Raw genomic sequence first — 14,658 nt, 5'->3', positions numbered from 1 at the left:
GTAAGAAGACGTTGGCCAAGACCCCAAACGTGGGAGGTACGGGTTTCGACATCATTTGCTGATGACTACAGACAGGGTTACGCGCCGGAGTCCCGATTGCAAACCAGAGTGCCGGAACCAAACCGCCGACACTCGAATTTCCGCCCGGACGCGCTAGCGTGTTACGACGCATCGACTGCTTTTGCCTGGAGGAGGCCTATCAAGGGAGGACCGAGTATCGGGAGGCCAAGGAAAGGAGGTGAGTGAAGGTCTTCCTCGTGGGGAGGGAGCTGGAGCTGCCGAGATTCGGGAGGCCGCGCTGGGCCTGTTGAGCTAGACGTCCAAGCGCGTCGGAGAGTTCAGTCATGTCTACACAAGCGGTGATGCGCGCCCTGCGCAAGAACAAGACCCTTCGCTACGGAGTCCCCATGCTGGTGAGCGCGGGGAGGAAAACGTGTGGGGCGGGATTCCGGAAGGGGTGGGTCCGGATTCCGAAAGGGGTGGAGCCTCGAGGTGGGCAGGATCCTGGCTGCGAGGGTCTGTGATGCGGCCGTCGGGGAGCTGCAACCTGGGCTAGGAAGAGGCCTCTAGGCAGTCTTAGACTTCTGCCCTCGCCGGTAGTGGGATCTTTTACCCTCCCTAAGAGTTACCAGGATGTGCTTCAGAGAGCGAGGTCAGAACCACCTTTTATTCCAGCACTGGGTGATTACTAAACTTACCTTTTTAACCTGTTGCTACCCTTTGACGATGCTGTGGATCGTCGAAATAGATGTATTTACTTTAACTGTACAATTTCGGGCATCTCTATATTTCAGCTTCCTGGTTTGTGAACTGGTTTAATTCTTCCCGGGTTGTTGTTAGGAGTTCAGTAAAACCTTGTGAATTGAGTGGTTAGCACCGTACCTGCCACACTGTAACAGCTTTGAAAAGGTCGCTAAATTATAATTGATAATTTTAAGGCACATTGAAAGTAGTTGTGATGTTTATATGTTTGTCTACAGCCCTCACTGAGTTCCCTGAAGATCTCATTCATCTTTGAAGACACAGGTTGAGGTTGACATAACACCAACCAGAGTTGGAATCCAGCCCAACAACCCCTCTTACTTGCTGATCCACCTTGGCAAATTATTTTGCTTCAGCAAGTCTTGATGTCATAGTAAATGAAACAATTTCAGTACAGCATGTGGACAAAAGCCACTTTGTTTTAAATACATAATAGTTTATTACTTTGGAATGAATAGGTGTTGGTGTAGGTGAAGATACCAGCTTTGTGCATTTTAGCAGAACAAAAGGAGAGAAGTGACCTTAAAAAAAGTTTAAAGAAAACTGTCTTAAAAGGTAGTGTAGTAATTATATTTGTGTAGATCACAGGGCATGTGTAAAAACCATCCTCTCTATAGATTCCTCTGCCCCAAAAAGGAGATCCATTCAGAAGCATTGTGATTGTGGCCACTAACCTGAGGTCACCTGCATGTGCCATTTGTGCCAGTATGATTTTGTTTCTTATTTTTCAAAATCACCAAAGCCGGATCTTAAAACCACTAGTGTTGAAGTACCTTCTAGATACTTAGTTAGAGGTTTCCTGTTTTGTTTTATTTCTTGGAATAGAAAGTACCATAGTAGCCTTTCCCCCAAACATGTTACTCTATATTTGTCTCTATGTCTATACTGGACCTAGAGGACCATGTTTCAAAATATGAGTCCTAAACATATAAATAATACTGAAGAGGAAGATGTTGAATTCAGTGCTGTGAAACCCAGCACTACTGGAAAGACCTCAAAAGATACGTCCTTTTCATCGAGTATCAGTCAAATATGCCGTAATTACTGTACTACATTTATCTTCAAGCTGAAATTATTTCCTTTCTTGGATAAGTATTAATGCTTCCCTAGGATCTTTATTCAAGAACATACGGAAGAGGACTTGGAATACCAGGTGTATGTTAATGCTACTTTCCTTCCCTTCTTGTCCAAACCAGGTCGAGTGAAGGTATGGGGTACTGATTCTGGTATTTGGTAACGGGCTAAAATGTTTTCTTGTAATGGTATATACTGCACTTACTCTGAACAGATGAATGGCAACTCACCAGGAAAAATAATCTATAGGATTCCATATAAGCGGTCACTGTTGGCATTTAGATAAATAATCTACAGCTAGACTGAATTTTGCGCTTCTGTTTTGTTTCATTGTTTCCTTTCTTTGTTTTAGGTGCTGATTGTTGGAGGTTCTTTTGGTCTTCGTGAGTTTTCACAAATCCGCTACGATGCTGTGAAAATTAAAGTAAGGACTGTAATTGGTGTTCAGCATGTGTCTGTGTATATGTATGTTCTGGCTTACATGTGTATATGCAGTGTTAAACAGTCTGAGTTTTGTCTTGCTTTTCAAGGTGGCCATATAATCTTTGGACTTTTCCTTATTCTGTAAAACAACATGAGTGATGATCTGGAAATGAATCATGAAATGTAAAGAATTTAGTAATCTTCTTCATCATTGGAAAATTTACAATACTGTATTCTCCAATAAAATGAACTCTGGTGTAGTTGTTTTTAGGATTTAGGAGGGACTGAAGAATGTGGGACAGTTTCACTCCCATTTTATTACTCCATTTCATATTAATACCAGTAATTTTATAAATTATATGGATATATAAACTGATATACTAACAGTAAAAGAAAATTATTTTCATTATAAATAATAAATTATATGTGTGTGTGTATATATATACGTATATATATATACATATATATATATACATATATATATATATATGAAATTTACAGGTGAGGAAGCTGAGGTTCAGAGAACTTAAGTAACTTGCCTAAGGTTACATGACTATTTCGAGGTAGTGTTAGGATTCTCACCTTCTGTGATTACACGGTTACTTAAAAATTCAAGCCAAGTGTTACATAAGAACCCTGGTTAATTCTTTCAGAAGTATGTAGTTTTTGTTTGTGGCCATTTGTGATATTTGAGTTTTTTCCAAGTTATTTATATATGATAAATATATATAACATTTAATATTCATATTATATAAAAATATAAATATATATGTGTGATGAAATATATATATGATTTACTACCAATATTACTGAGGTCTGCTAATGAAATATATATAATATATAATATTAATTCATAATTATCGATAGGAAAATAAAGAGTAAAGGCCTATTTAGTTTTCTCGGTTAATTTTATGATTTAAGAGAAACGCCAATTCCAACTAGTCTTAAAGATATTAGATATTAGAGTAAATATTAAATGTAAAAAGAATGTGTGATTTCTGTGGGGTAATAGAGCAATTATCAACTGTATTAAAAAGTGTCTGTTAGCATCCTACTTATTTTATTAAGGAATTTTTTTCCCTTTCCCTGTAAGATGAAAGTTATAATAATCTGACTTTTGAAAGTGGGATGACTATACATATTTGAAAAATAATTGAATATTTGTCATATGTATTTATCATGTGGCAGATCCTATAGATAAAGATTCAAGAAATTAGTTCTTACAAAGCTTGTGGCATAATTTAGGCTGGAAGACATCCAGTATAAAAATGTAGTCGGGGCGCCTGGGTGGCTCAGTCGGTTAAGTGGCCGACTTCGGCTTGGGTCACGATCTCGCGGTGTGTGACTTCGAGCCCCGCGTCGGGCTCCGTGCTGACAGCTTAGAGCCTGGAGCCTGTTTCGGATTCTGTGTCTCCCTCTCTCTGACCCTCCCCCGTTCATGCTCTGTCTCTCTCTGTCTCAAAAATAAATAAACGTTAAAAAAAATTTTTTTTTAAAATATAGTCAAACAAATTACATCATTGCCCAGTAAAATGCTATATTAGAGTTTTGCATAAAACATTACTAGAGACATACAATTTAGACTTGGGAAAGGGGTATCACAGAAGGTTTGCTAGAGGCATTAACCTTTGAATTACGACCCTACGAATGAGTAAGTGTTGGGTCACCTGCGCAGCTCAGTCTGACTCTTGATTTCAGCCCAGGTCATGATCTCACAGTTTCTCAAAGATCTCATAGATCTCAGTGTTTGTGGGTTGGAGCCCCATGTGGGGCTCCACATGCTGACAGAATAGAGCCTGTTTGGGATTCTCTCTTTCCCTCTCTTTCTTCCCCTCCCTTGAGCACGTGTGCATGCTCTCTCTCTCTCAAAATAAACTTAAAAAAAAATTGGATGAGTGTTAGCTAAATGCTGAAAATGATATTCTATAACACAGGAGGAGTATTGGGCATATCGTCAGATGTTCATTTTAGAAATCCCTCTGGCCATGGATGGGACAAGATGGATGGGGATTGAGCAAGGTGGAAGGGGAGAGATGAGACCTGTTAGGGTGCTTTGGCAGTAGTACACATGGACAGTAATGAAACTTGAAATAAAATATTTGCAATGAAGTTAGAAATAAATGGGTTCCAGAAAAAAAATTTTTAGCAGCTAATTGATAGTATTTGATGACTAATGTGATGTATATAATATAAAAAAATGAAAAAGTCTTGCACAGCTTGAGGTTTTGGTTTTGTGGACTGGATAAATGGTGACGCCATTCACCGAGTTAAGGAGAGAGAATGAGGGAGATTGGATTAATAGGAGAAGTTTAGAAGATGGGCTTAAAGTAAAGAGAAGAAAGGTGAAATAGAATGAGGTTCATTGCAATTGAGAGGACAAGGTTGAGAGGATGCAGTTGGTCAAGGTCTATGGGAGGAGGCTGAGTGGACAGAGTTCAAGTGAGAAGGATCAGAGGACAAGACCTGAGATTGAGAAGTCCAGGTTGGTTGATGTTCAGAAGTCAAACTCAGATGAAGTCAAGAGTCAGTGTTTGGGTGAGATTGAGTTCAGACAAGATAAAGAGGATAAGGTGGACTGAATGTGAGAGGGATTAACAGGATGATTCATTGAGGTTAACTGGGGTTATTAGGGTTGAGAGACCAAGAGCAAGGGGGAGTCAAAAGGACAGAATTGCTGAGATTAAGGGGGGGGTCAAGTCTGAGGTTGAGAGTACAAATGCCGTTGAGAAAGACTAGGATAAGTTCAGCTGAGAAGTGTTGAGAAGGGTGGAGAAAGATAGTATTGATTTGGAGTGACTGGCCATCTTAGTTTGCCTGGAAATGTCCTGATTTTAGTGCTGAAAGTCTGGCATCCCAGAACACAGAAACTCCTGCTTTTCAGTCATTGGTAAGGAAAGTGGAAAGGAAAGTACAGAATCCAAGAGGTGGGCTAAAAAAATGAACTGAAAGCACTAGCTTTCAATTCTAGTGTGAAATACATAGGGCATAGTTTATCTATGCCATTCTTTTGGTTTTTTTTAAGGTTATTTATTTATTTTGAGAGAGATCGAGCACAAATGGGGGAGGGGCAGAGAGAAAGGGGGATAGAGGATCTGAAGTGGGATCTGAAATGGGCTCTGTGCTGACACCAGAGAGCTCAACGTAGAGAACTGGATGCAGAGAGCCAGACGCAGAGAACCCAGACTCACGAACTGTGAGATTTTGACCTGAGCCACCCAGACACCCCTTATCTACGCCATTCTTAGTGGTGGTGGTTCTTTTTTGTTCTCCTGACTCTTAATACTAACAACCATGGAACTACAATAATGGACCATCCATTGTTGCATCGCTCCAAGTAGTATGACCTAAGTGTGCATATAAGTGCATTATAATCCTGAGTATTAAGTCTTTCTTTTTCCTTTGAAATAGAGCTAGTTTAATTCTTAACATTGTTAATGTTGTGATCATGTTTTCTAAGATTTAGATAATGAGAATGAGAACAATTACAATACCAATGCCAGCATGGTCCAAACATCACTGAAAGAGAAAGCCAAATGACTGTTATTTTTTTTTAATGTTTATTTATTTTTGAGAGAGAGAGCACAAGTTGGGGAGGGGCAGAGAGAGAAGGAGACACAGAATCCGAAGCAGGCTCCAGGCTCTGAGCTGTCAGCACAAAGCCTGACATAGGGCTTGAACTCCACTGAACGCGAGATCATGACCTGAGCTGAAGTCAGACACTCAGTCAGACTGAGCCACCCACGCGCCCCTATTCTTAATATTCTACCACTTTACTATTACTCAATTAAGAATAGCTGTTTTTGTTTTGTTGTGGTTATTTTTTCTTGTGTTGTTTCAGGCTGAGGACTCATGCTTTTCTAAATATTACTCAGTTAATTACTGGTCAATTATTTAATTATATCCCTTCCTCCATTCTCTCTGTTCTCTAATTCTGAAATCCCTAACAGAACTATATTGGGGTTTTTAGATGTAGCTTTCATCATAGGCCTTTTCTTTCCTTCATCCCAATTCTTGTGCATTATTCTAATGGTATTTCTAGTGTATTAATGGTCTTTTTTTTTTTAATTAAGTTTATTTATTTTGAGAAAGAGAGAGCATGAGTGGGGGAAAAGGCAGAGAGACAGGGAGACAGAGAATCCCAAGCAGGCTCCACCTTCAATGTGGAGCCTGACACAGGGCTCGATCTCATGACCTTGGGATCATGACCTGAGCTGAAGTCGGACACTCAATCAACTGAGCCACCCAGGCACCCTAGTGTATTAATGGTCTTAAGCTGTGTTCAGTTACTATTCTGCTATTCCATTTATTTTAATTTGGGTTCTGTTGTTTGTTTATCAATTTCAGTGATCACATTCTTCTTTCCTCAACACTGCCACGCATAGGTAACATGGCATCAGCTCCTGTTTACTACTGTGGACTCCTGTTGAATTTTTTCTTCGATGCTTCTTTTTTTCAGGTGTATTGAAGGTCTTATTTTTTGTTTTCAAGAGCAGCACTATATTTATTAGTATTTTTATGTTATTTTGTTTGTATTTTATGTTATTTATCATTTAGGGTGGTTGTTAACAGCATGGACTCTGGAGGCAGAGGGCCAAGTTTCAAAGCCAGTTTCTTCCTCTTCAACAAGTGATTCGAACTCCTTATGTCCCATTATCTTCACTTGTGATCATCATCATAATAATTATCTCATAAGTTTCGGTGAGGATTACAAGAGATAATGTATGTCAGAATGCCTGGCATATGAAGAGTGCTGGCGAATACAGGCTGCTGATAATTATAGTAGTGGTGGTAGTACATTGGCTGTCATTACGCGATCGGGTGGGAGAGATTTTGTCGCGTGTTTGTCATCTGCCACACCACCCCAGCCATCCCTTATATAACTTTTTACATTCACAGTTGAATGTAAGAGACTTGAACAACTTACGGCTCCTCTTTCTTTTCTACAGATTGATCCTGAATTAGAAAAAAAGCTGAAAATGAATAAAGTGTCATTGGAATCAGAGTATGAGGTACATACGTTAATATGTATTGTATGTTAATACAGCCTCTCTTTTGTAACCGTCTTCCCAGTCAGTGAATGATTCGCTCTCTCTTAAGGTTAACGGAAATGCTTACCAGTGCAGAAGAAAATTATTTACCTTAAACAGTATGGTATCGGGGCAACTAACTATGTAGTCATTTGGAAAGAAAATAAGGATGGATCTATATTTCATATACTATAAATGGATGAATTCTAGACGGAACAAGAATTTAAAAGTAAAAAAGCAATGCTAAAAATACTAGGAGAAAAAAAAACGGAGATTCTTTTCTGTGGTCTTGAGTCAGAAAAGCTGATTCAAATGTGATACAAAATTCCAAAGCTTTACAGGGAAAGATTGATGAGTTTATATATAAAAATTCAAAAGTTCAGGCTTAAAAAATGTATGTAAAGTCACTGGTTAAATGAGACATCCTAAAACTGTTGTTTATCTTATCATGATGAATTAATTTAAATATGAAGAGTGTCTGCAGATCAATATGGAAAAGTTTAACAATTTAGGTGGGCAGTAGGAACATGGGCAAAGCGTGTAAAGACTACAGAGAAAAGGAAATAAATATCATTCTTAGACATATAAAGAGGTACTAAACTTACAGGAATGTTAGTTAAAGTTATAATGAGGTGTCATTTTCCACCCATCTGATCAGAAACCAAAGTGTTTAATATAGGATGTGGTGAGGAGGGTGTGCTCCATTTCTTGGAGTCCGTTCGTTTTTGTGACTGTGGGTCATATTTTCCCATATTTCTGTGTATGTTTGATCATTTTTGCTTGAAAGGTGAACATTATAAATAATACATTGAAGAACGTTGACTCTCATTTTAGCAGGCCCTTCAATTATTGGCTGATCATTTTGAGCTCGGTTTTGTCTTTTTGAGGGAGGATCTGTGGAAAGACTTGGCGTTCCCTAAACTGCTGTAACCCTATGAGACTCATTCTCCAAATTGCCTCCCCAGAGGATCTTGTCAGAGCTTGGCCTTAAGCTCTGTTGGACTGAGTCTAACGCGGGTCTTCCTCTTGGCATGATCCTTATTCCTAAAGACTAGCTTTTGGTGCCTCAGCTGTATGCCAAAGGAGCAACTCGGTGTTAAAGAGAGGTCCCACACCAGCAGGGCTGAAAATCAGTATTGACACTGCTTTCTTCTTGGTTCCGTTCCGTACTCAGTTCTGTAGCAGTTGGTTAAGTGGTAAGCCGTAAGTGGTCTTGCCCACCACGTGTACGGTGTAGTCTTCAGTGACTGTACATGTTTTGCAGAATTCCACAGAGACTCTTTCATTCACCAAAGATCTTTGAAGACTTGGAACCCTCTCGCATGAAGTTGTTCTACCAATTTGCATCCCATCGAAGAATTATTCTTCAGTTCTCTTGAGCATATATCTTACGTTACCTGGGTAGAGGCCATTATTCTTTCTTCAGACCCTTTTGTAACTGAATCATTTCATAACTAAACTTTAAAATAATTTACTCTCCTGCACCTTAAATTAGTACAATCTTGTTCATCCACACATATTTAATACAGACATCCTATAAGTGGAATTTAGAGAGTGGTTCAGTTCTCTGCTTCCCCACTAGTTTTTCAAAGCCTGTAACTTGCTCCTTCTCGGTCTATAAGCACTATGTCAGTAGTGATGGCTCTGGAGGGTTTGTCTGGGGATAAATTTTCCTTTACTTATTTTGGAAATCATAGAATTTGAGAACTGAAGAAACCATGTAGACCATTTGGTCAAGCCTTTTTATTATTACTTAGGAGGGAATAGTGCCCAGACAGCTTAAATCACTTGCCCAAGGTTATACAGCTTCTTCTTCTTTTTTTTTTTTTTTTAATATATATATATTTTTTAACGTTTATTTATTTTTGAGACAGAGAGAGACAGAGCATGAACGGGGGAGGAGCAGAGAGAGAGGGAGACACAGAATCGGAAGCAGGCTCCAGGCTCTGGGCCATCAGCCCAGAGCCCGACGCGGGGCTCGAACTCATGGACCGTGAGATCGTGACCTGAGCCGAAGTCGGACGCTTAACCGACTGAGCCACGCAGGCGCCCCGCTTCTTTTTTTTTTTTTAATGTTTATTTTTGACAGAGAGAGAGAGAGAGAGAGGGAGAGAGAGACAGTGTGAGTGGGGGACGGGCAGAGAGAAGGAGGGAAACGCAGAATCCAAAGCAGACTCCAGGCTCTGAGCTGTCAGCACAGAGCCTGATGAGGGGCTCGAAATCGTGAACTGCAAGATCGTGACCTGAGCCAAAGTCGGATGCTTGACTGACTGAGCCACCCAGGTGCCCCAAGGTTATACAGCTTCTTAGTAAAAGAGAAATGCTCCTTTTTATTTTTGTTACAAGGGTCCATGTAAATTTATGTCATTTTCCTTATCTTTGGATATAAGCTATTCTGTGTTCTGTGAGTCTCTTTTTCTATATTATTTCAGCAGTAATTCGAGAACAGATAAAGCAGTTGTAGAAAACTTGTTGTCAGAGTGGTGTTGAAGGGTGAAGAAACCTTTATATTCTTCCCTTTATCCTACCTCTGTGCTGAGAGATAGTTCACACTCACTGAAGGTACAGTGATCCAGATTGGTTGAAACTAGGTTTTACTGACTGAAAGGGATTGGCTCATGGCAGCTCTGGGGAATGTCTTTTCATTCTCTGGCTCAGGCTCATTTCTCATGTGCAGGACAAATCATCTTGGCCTCTTTTCTTCCTTCTAGCAGCCATTAAGGTCTCTACCTTTGTTTTTCCCCTCTTACTTACTACCATTACCCACGCTAACTCTTGCTAGTCATTATTATGTTCGTTTAACCTTCGGAGTTGGATTTTTGTTTTCCCAGCTTCTTCCCTTTCTTTGTATTCTCAGAAATAAAGCATGTAGACCCTCTATAATTTGATAATTTTATTCTGATGGGGGGGAAAGATAGTCTAACTAACATGACTAGCAAGCAAGAAAACTTCCAAACCCTAAGAGATATGCGTGGTATGCAGTTGATTTATTTGCTAAAATTGGATTTTTTCCACTCATTTATTCATTGATGAATCAGTAATGTCCTAATCAAAGCTACATGCCTCCTACACTAATATATGTGCTTTAATTTTTGTGGCTGTATAGAAAATAAAGGATTCCACTTTTGATGACTGGAAGAATATTCGAGGACCCAGGCCTTGGGAAGATCCTGACCTCCTCCAAGGACGAAATCCAGAAATCCTTAAGACTAAGACTAAAACAACCTAAGTGGATTCTTTCTTTCTTTCTTTTTTTCTTTTTGACAAAAATGCCATCCACTGGAATTCTTGCTACATATTCAGTGGGAAGAAAATCTCAGACCTGCAGAAGCCTGGATGCGAGCAATGTGATGACAGATACTTTTGATAAAAGTCAAAGTAACATCACACAGTGATTTTATGTCAAACCTATGTAGAAAAATAATACTGATCACAGGCTGATAAGAGTTTTGGTTTTGCTTATAATACTACTAATCAGTCTCCAAAGTCTTAACCTGATGATTGCATTGATACCATTAGAACATGTTAAGAAAATACCTCTCCAGACTGAGAGAAAATATTTGTCGACCACATATCTGCTAAAAGACTCATATCTAGAATATATAAAGAGCTCCAAAAACTCAATTGTAAAAAAGCAAACAATCCAATCAGAAAATGGTCAAAAGATATAAAGTGACATTTCACTGAAGAGGGTATATGAATGGCAAACAGACACCTGAAAAGAATGATTGACATCACTAGTCATTAGGGAAATACAAATTTAGACTACACTGAGAAATCACTACACATTTATTAGAACAGCTAAAATAAAAAAGGGACAATTCCAAATGCTGGCAAAGATGTGGAGAAACTAGATCTCAAACACATTGCTGGTATAATGTAAAATGGTACAAGTGGTCTGGAAAATTCTTTGGCAGTTTCTTTAAAAACTGCATAGGGGACTTCAGTTTCCGGTCCAACAGATAGCAACCTTGGAAGTCACACCTCCCATCCTCACACAAAGGATAAGCTGAAAAAACTGAAAATCAACAACTATTCTTTGATCCATGAGAGAATTGAGGACACAGAACAAAACCACCACTGGAAAATTTGAGACACGCAAATACAGAGGATCACAGGTTACCTGGAGGAGAAACCACCTGGAAGCCACATCAGGTAGGAATGCTTAAAGGGCAATTGCCTAATTACTGGAGACTGAGCATGGACTAATTTGAGTTAAAAACTCCTAGAGACCAGGCCAGGGGCACACTTTTATGAGGTTTACTTCCTGGGGCCCCACCAGGTTCTTGCAGTGAATAGTAGAGGAAAATCTTGTGGTTTCAGTAGGGGGAGGAAAAATTAACTATTCTGAAATATGTCCCCTAAATTTTGTTCTCTTTAACAAAAGCCTGGCCTCAAAGGAGACTTTTGCTAGAGACTAATCACACTGGATTTTACCAGAGTCTAACCAACTCTGGGGTAAGGGAAATACCCGACATCAGCCCCTTCTAGCCTTCCTGTTCACCTAAATGGGGTGAGGATGTGGGGAGGAAGACTGAAAAGTAGTCGTGAAGGTCATGTGGGACCACGATGACTAGAAGACTGAGACCTAATCATAAGATTATAGAATGTTCCCCTCCCCCTTCACATTACCACCACATCCCTAAAGGCTCTTCACTGGAGTTTCTTTTACCCAGTCCAACTGGATATCATGTCCAAATTTGAACAAAGAAACTACAAGGCATACGAAAATACAAAAGGCACAGTTTGAAAAGGCCAAGCATTATAATCAGATTCATATATGGTAGGAATATTGGATTTATCATGTTGATACTTTAAAATAACTATAATTAAGATGTTTAGAGTTCTGATGGAAAAAATACACAACATGCAAGAACAGATGGGTAATGTAAGCAGTGAGATGGAAGTTTTAAGAATTAAAGGGAAGGGGCACCTGGGTGGCTTGGTCGGTTAAGCGTCCGACTTCGGCTCAGGTCATGATCTTGTGGTCTGTGAGTTTGAGCCCCGCATCGGGCTCTGTGCTGACAGCTCAGAGCCTGGAGCCTGTTTCAGATTCTGTGTCTCCCTCTCTCTCTGACCCTCCCCCGTTCATGCTCTGTCTCTCTCTGTCTCAAAAATAAATAAACGTTAAAAAAAAAAAAAAGAATTAAAGGGAAATTCTAGAAATCAAAAACTGTGTAACAGAAATGCCTTTGATGGGGTCATCAATAGAATAGACATGACTAAAGAAAAAAAAAAAAGAAGATATGACTGAGGAAAGAGAGAGGGAAATGATACCAGAAAGTAATTAAATCCATAAGAAATGACAAAAGAGCACTGATAAAGGTAATTGGGTAATTATTTTTTACAAAGTACAACTACAGGGGCGCCTGGGTGGCTCAGTTGCTTAAGTATCCGACTGTTGATTTTGGCTCAGGTCATGATCTCACAGTTTGTGAGTCCGAGCCCCACATCAGACTCTGTACTGACAGCATGAAGCCTCCTTGGGATTCTCTTTCTTTCTTTCTTTCTCTCTGCCCCTCCCACCTCTCAAAATAAATAAATAAACTTAAAAAAAAGTACAATTACAATTTTTCCCCTTCTTAATTTGTTTAAGAACAAGTAGAACCCTTTCTATAAAATGTATTTTGAGGTCTACATATAGAAATGTAATATATTAGACAATAATACAGTAAAAGAATGGAGTGGGAATGAAGCTTTATTGGGGCAAGGAAATGATACCAGATAACTGAATCCACAGGAAGCAAAGAAGAGAACCAAACATGATAAATAAGAAGGCTAGTATTTAAGTTTATAATTTTTTAAAACTTCTTCCAAATACATAGAAGAGCATAAATCAATAATTATAATGTTTGTTGGGTTTGTGAAATGCATAGCTATAATATGTATAAAAATAATAGCACCAAGAAAGTAGGGAAAGATCAGGGTAAATAGGAAGAAAGTTTTTATATCTTACTGGAATTAAGTTAGTATAAATCTGAAGTAGATTCTGGTAAGTAATATGTATATTGTAAGCCCTAGAGTAAGCTTTAAGAAAATCCCTCAAAAATGTAGTTAAAAATCATAAAAGGTATTAAATGTTACACTAGAAAATATCTTCCTAATACAAAAGAAAGCAAAAGAAACAAATACAAAAGACAGGTAGAAAATAGTAAAAATAGACGAAAGGGTACTTATCAATTTACATTAATGAAATTTTTTTTAATGTTTATTTTTGAGAGAGAGAGAGCGGGGGGGGGGGGCAGATAGAGAGGGAGACACAAAATCCGAAGCAGGTTCCAGGCTCTGAGTTGTCAGCACAGAGCCCGATGTGGGGCTCGAACCCACAAACCGTGAGATCATGACCTGAGCTGAAGTTGGATGCTTAACCGACTGAGCCATCCAGGTGCCCCTATCAATTTACATTAAGTATAAAAGAATTATATTCACAAATTTAAAAGCAGAGATTGACAGAATGGATAAAAAAACATGATCCAGTTGTATGCTGTCTACAAGAGGCTCACTTTAGATTCAGAGAAACTGTAAGTTCAGAGTATAAGGATGGAAAAATGTATACCATGCAAATAGTAACCAAAGAGAGTTGCTTTGGCTGTCTAATATCAGAAAAAGTATACTTTGAGGCAAAAATTATTCCAAGAGACAAAGAAGAACATTTTATAATGATAAATGGTCAATAGTCAAGATATAACGATTATAAAACATATATACAACTAACAACACATTCCAATAATATAAGAAGCAAAAATGTAGAAAAAGACAATTTTATAATTACAGTGGGAGACCTAAGTACTCCACCTTTAATAATGGATAGAACAACTAGGCAGAAGACCATCTATCTACGTTAATAGAAAACTTGAACAACACTGTAAACCAACTTGACCTGACATCTATGGATTACCCAACGAGAGAAGAAGACATTCTTTTCAGGTGCACATGAAACATTCTCCAGGATAAACATTTTGCCATAAAACAAGCCTCAATAAATTTAAAAGGATTTCAATCATACTAATTTCAAACATGTTCTAGGACTGTAAGAAATCAACTATAGAGAAAATTTTGGAAATTTACATGTATATGAAAATGAAGTGTAATTGAATGTCCCGACTGGTTGGAGAAGAAATCAAAACGGAAATAATAAATACTTTGAGGTGAATCCAAATGAAGATACAACATACCAAAACTATGGGATGCTTCAAAACAGCACTTAGATTGAAATGTGTAGCTATAGACACCTATGTCAAGAAAAGATCTCAAATTATTGACTTAACCTTTCACCTTAACACACTTGAAAAAGAAGAGTGAACAAAACCTAAAGCAAACAAAGTAAATAAAGATTAGAAAGAAGTAAACGGAAGAGAACAGAAACACAATA

At 38.6% G+C, this 14,658-nt stretch overlaps 1 protein-coding gene across 1 annotated transcript; it reads left to right on the top strand.

Annotated features, from left to right (window-relative positions):
• Nucleotides 1-205: 205 nt before the first annotated feature.
• On the top strand, nt 206-10,673 carry LOC125168616 (cytochrome c oxidase assembly protein COX16 homolog, mitochondrial). The gene is made up of 4 exons (XM_047863782.1): nt 206-413; nt 2,189-2,260; nt 7,206-7,268; nt 10,393-10,673. Exons 1-4 carry the CDS (start codon nt 345-347, stop codon nt 10,513-10,515), a joined length of 327 nt encoding a protein of 108 aa, XP_047719738.1. The 5' UTR covers nt 206-344; the 3' UTR covers nt 10,516-10,673.
• Nucleotides 10,674-14,658: the final 3,985 nt, after the last annotated feature.

Source organism: Prionailurus viverrinus, chromosome B3 (assembly GCF_022837055.1).
Source record: "Prionailurus viverrinus isolate Anna chromosome B3, UM_Priviv_1.0, whole genome shotgun sequence".
In the NCBI taxonomy this organism is placed as follows: domain Eukaryota; kingdom Metazoa; phylum Chordata; class Mammalia; order Carnivora; family Felidae; genus Prionailurus; species Prionailurus viverrinus.
This window is presented reverse-complemented; position numbering and strand designations above follow the sequence as displayed.

Coding starts and splice junctions, on each gene's coding strand:
- LOC125168616 (XM_047863782.1), top strand. CDS start 345: ATGTCTACACAAGCGGTGATGCGCGCCCTGCGCAAGAACAAGACCCTT. Junction 2,261..7,205: donor ACGATGCTGTGAAAATTAAA/GTAAGGACTGTA, acceptor TCTTTTCTACAG/ATTGATCCTGAATTAGAAAA. Junction 7,269..10,392: donor CATTGGAATCAGAGTATGAG/GTACATACGTTA, acceptor GTGGCTGTATAG/AAAATAAAGGATTCCACTTT.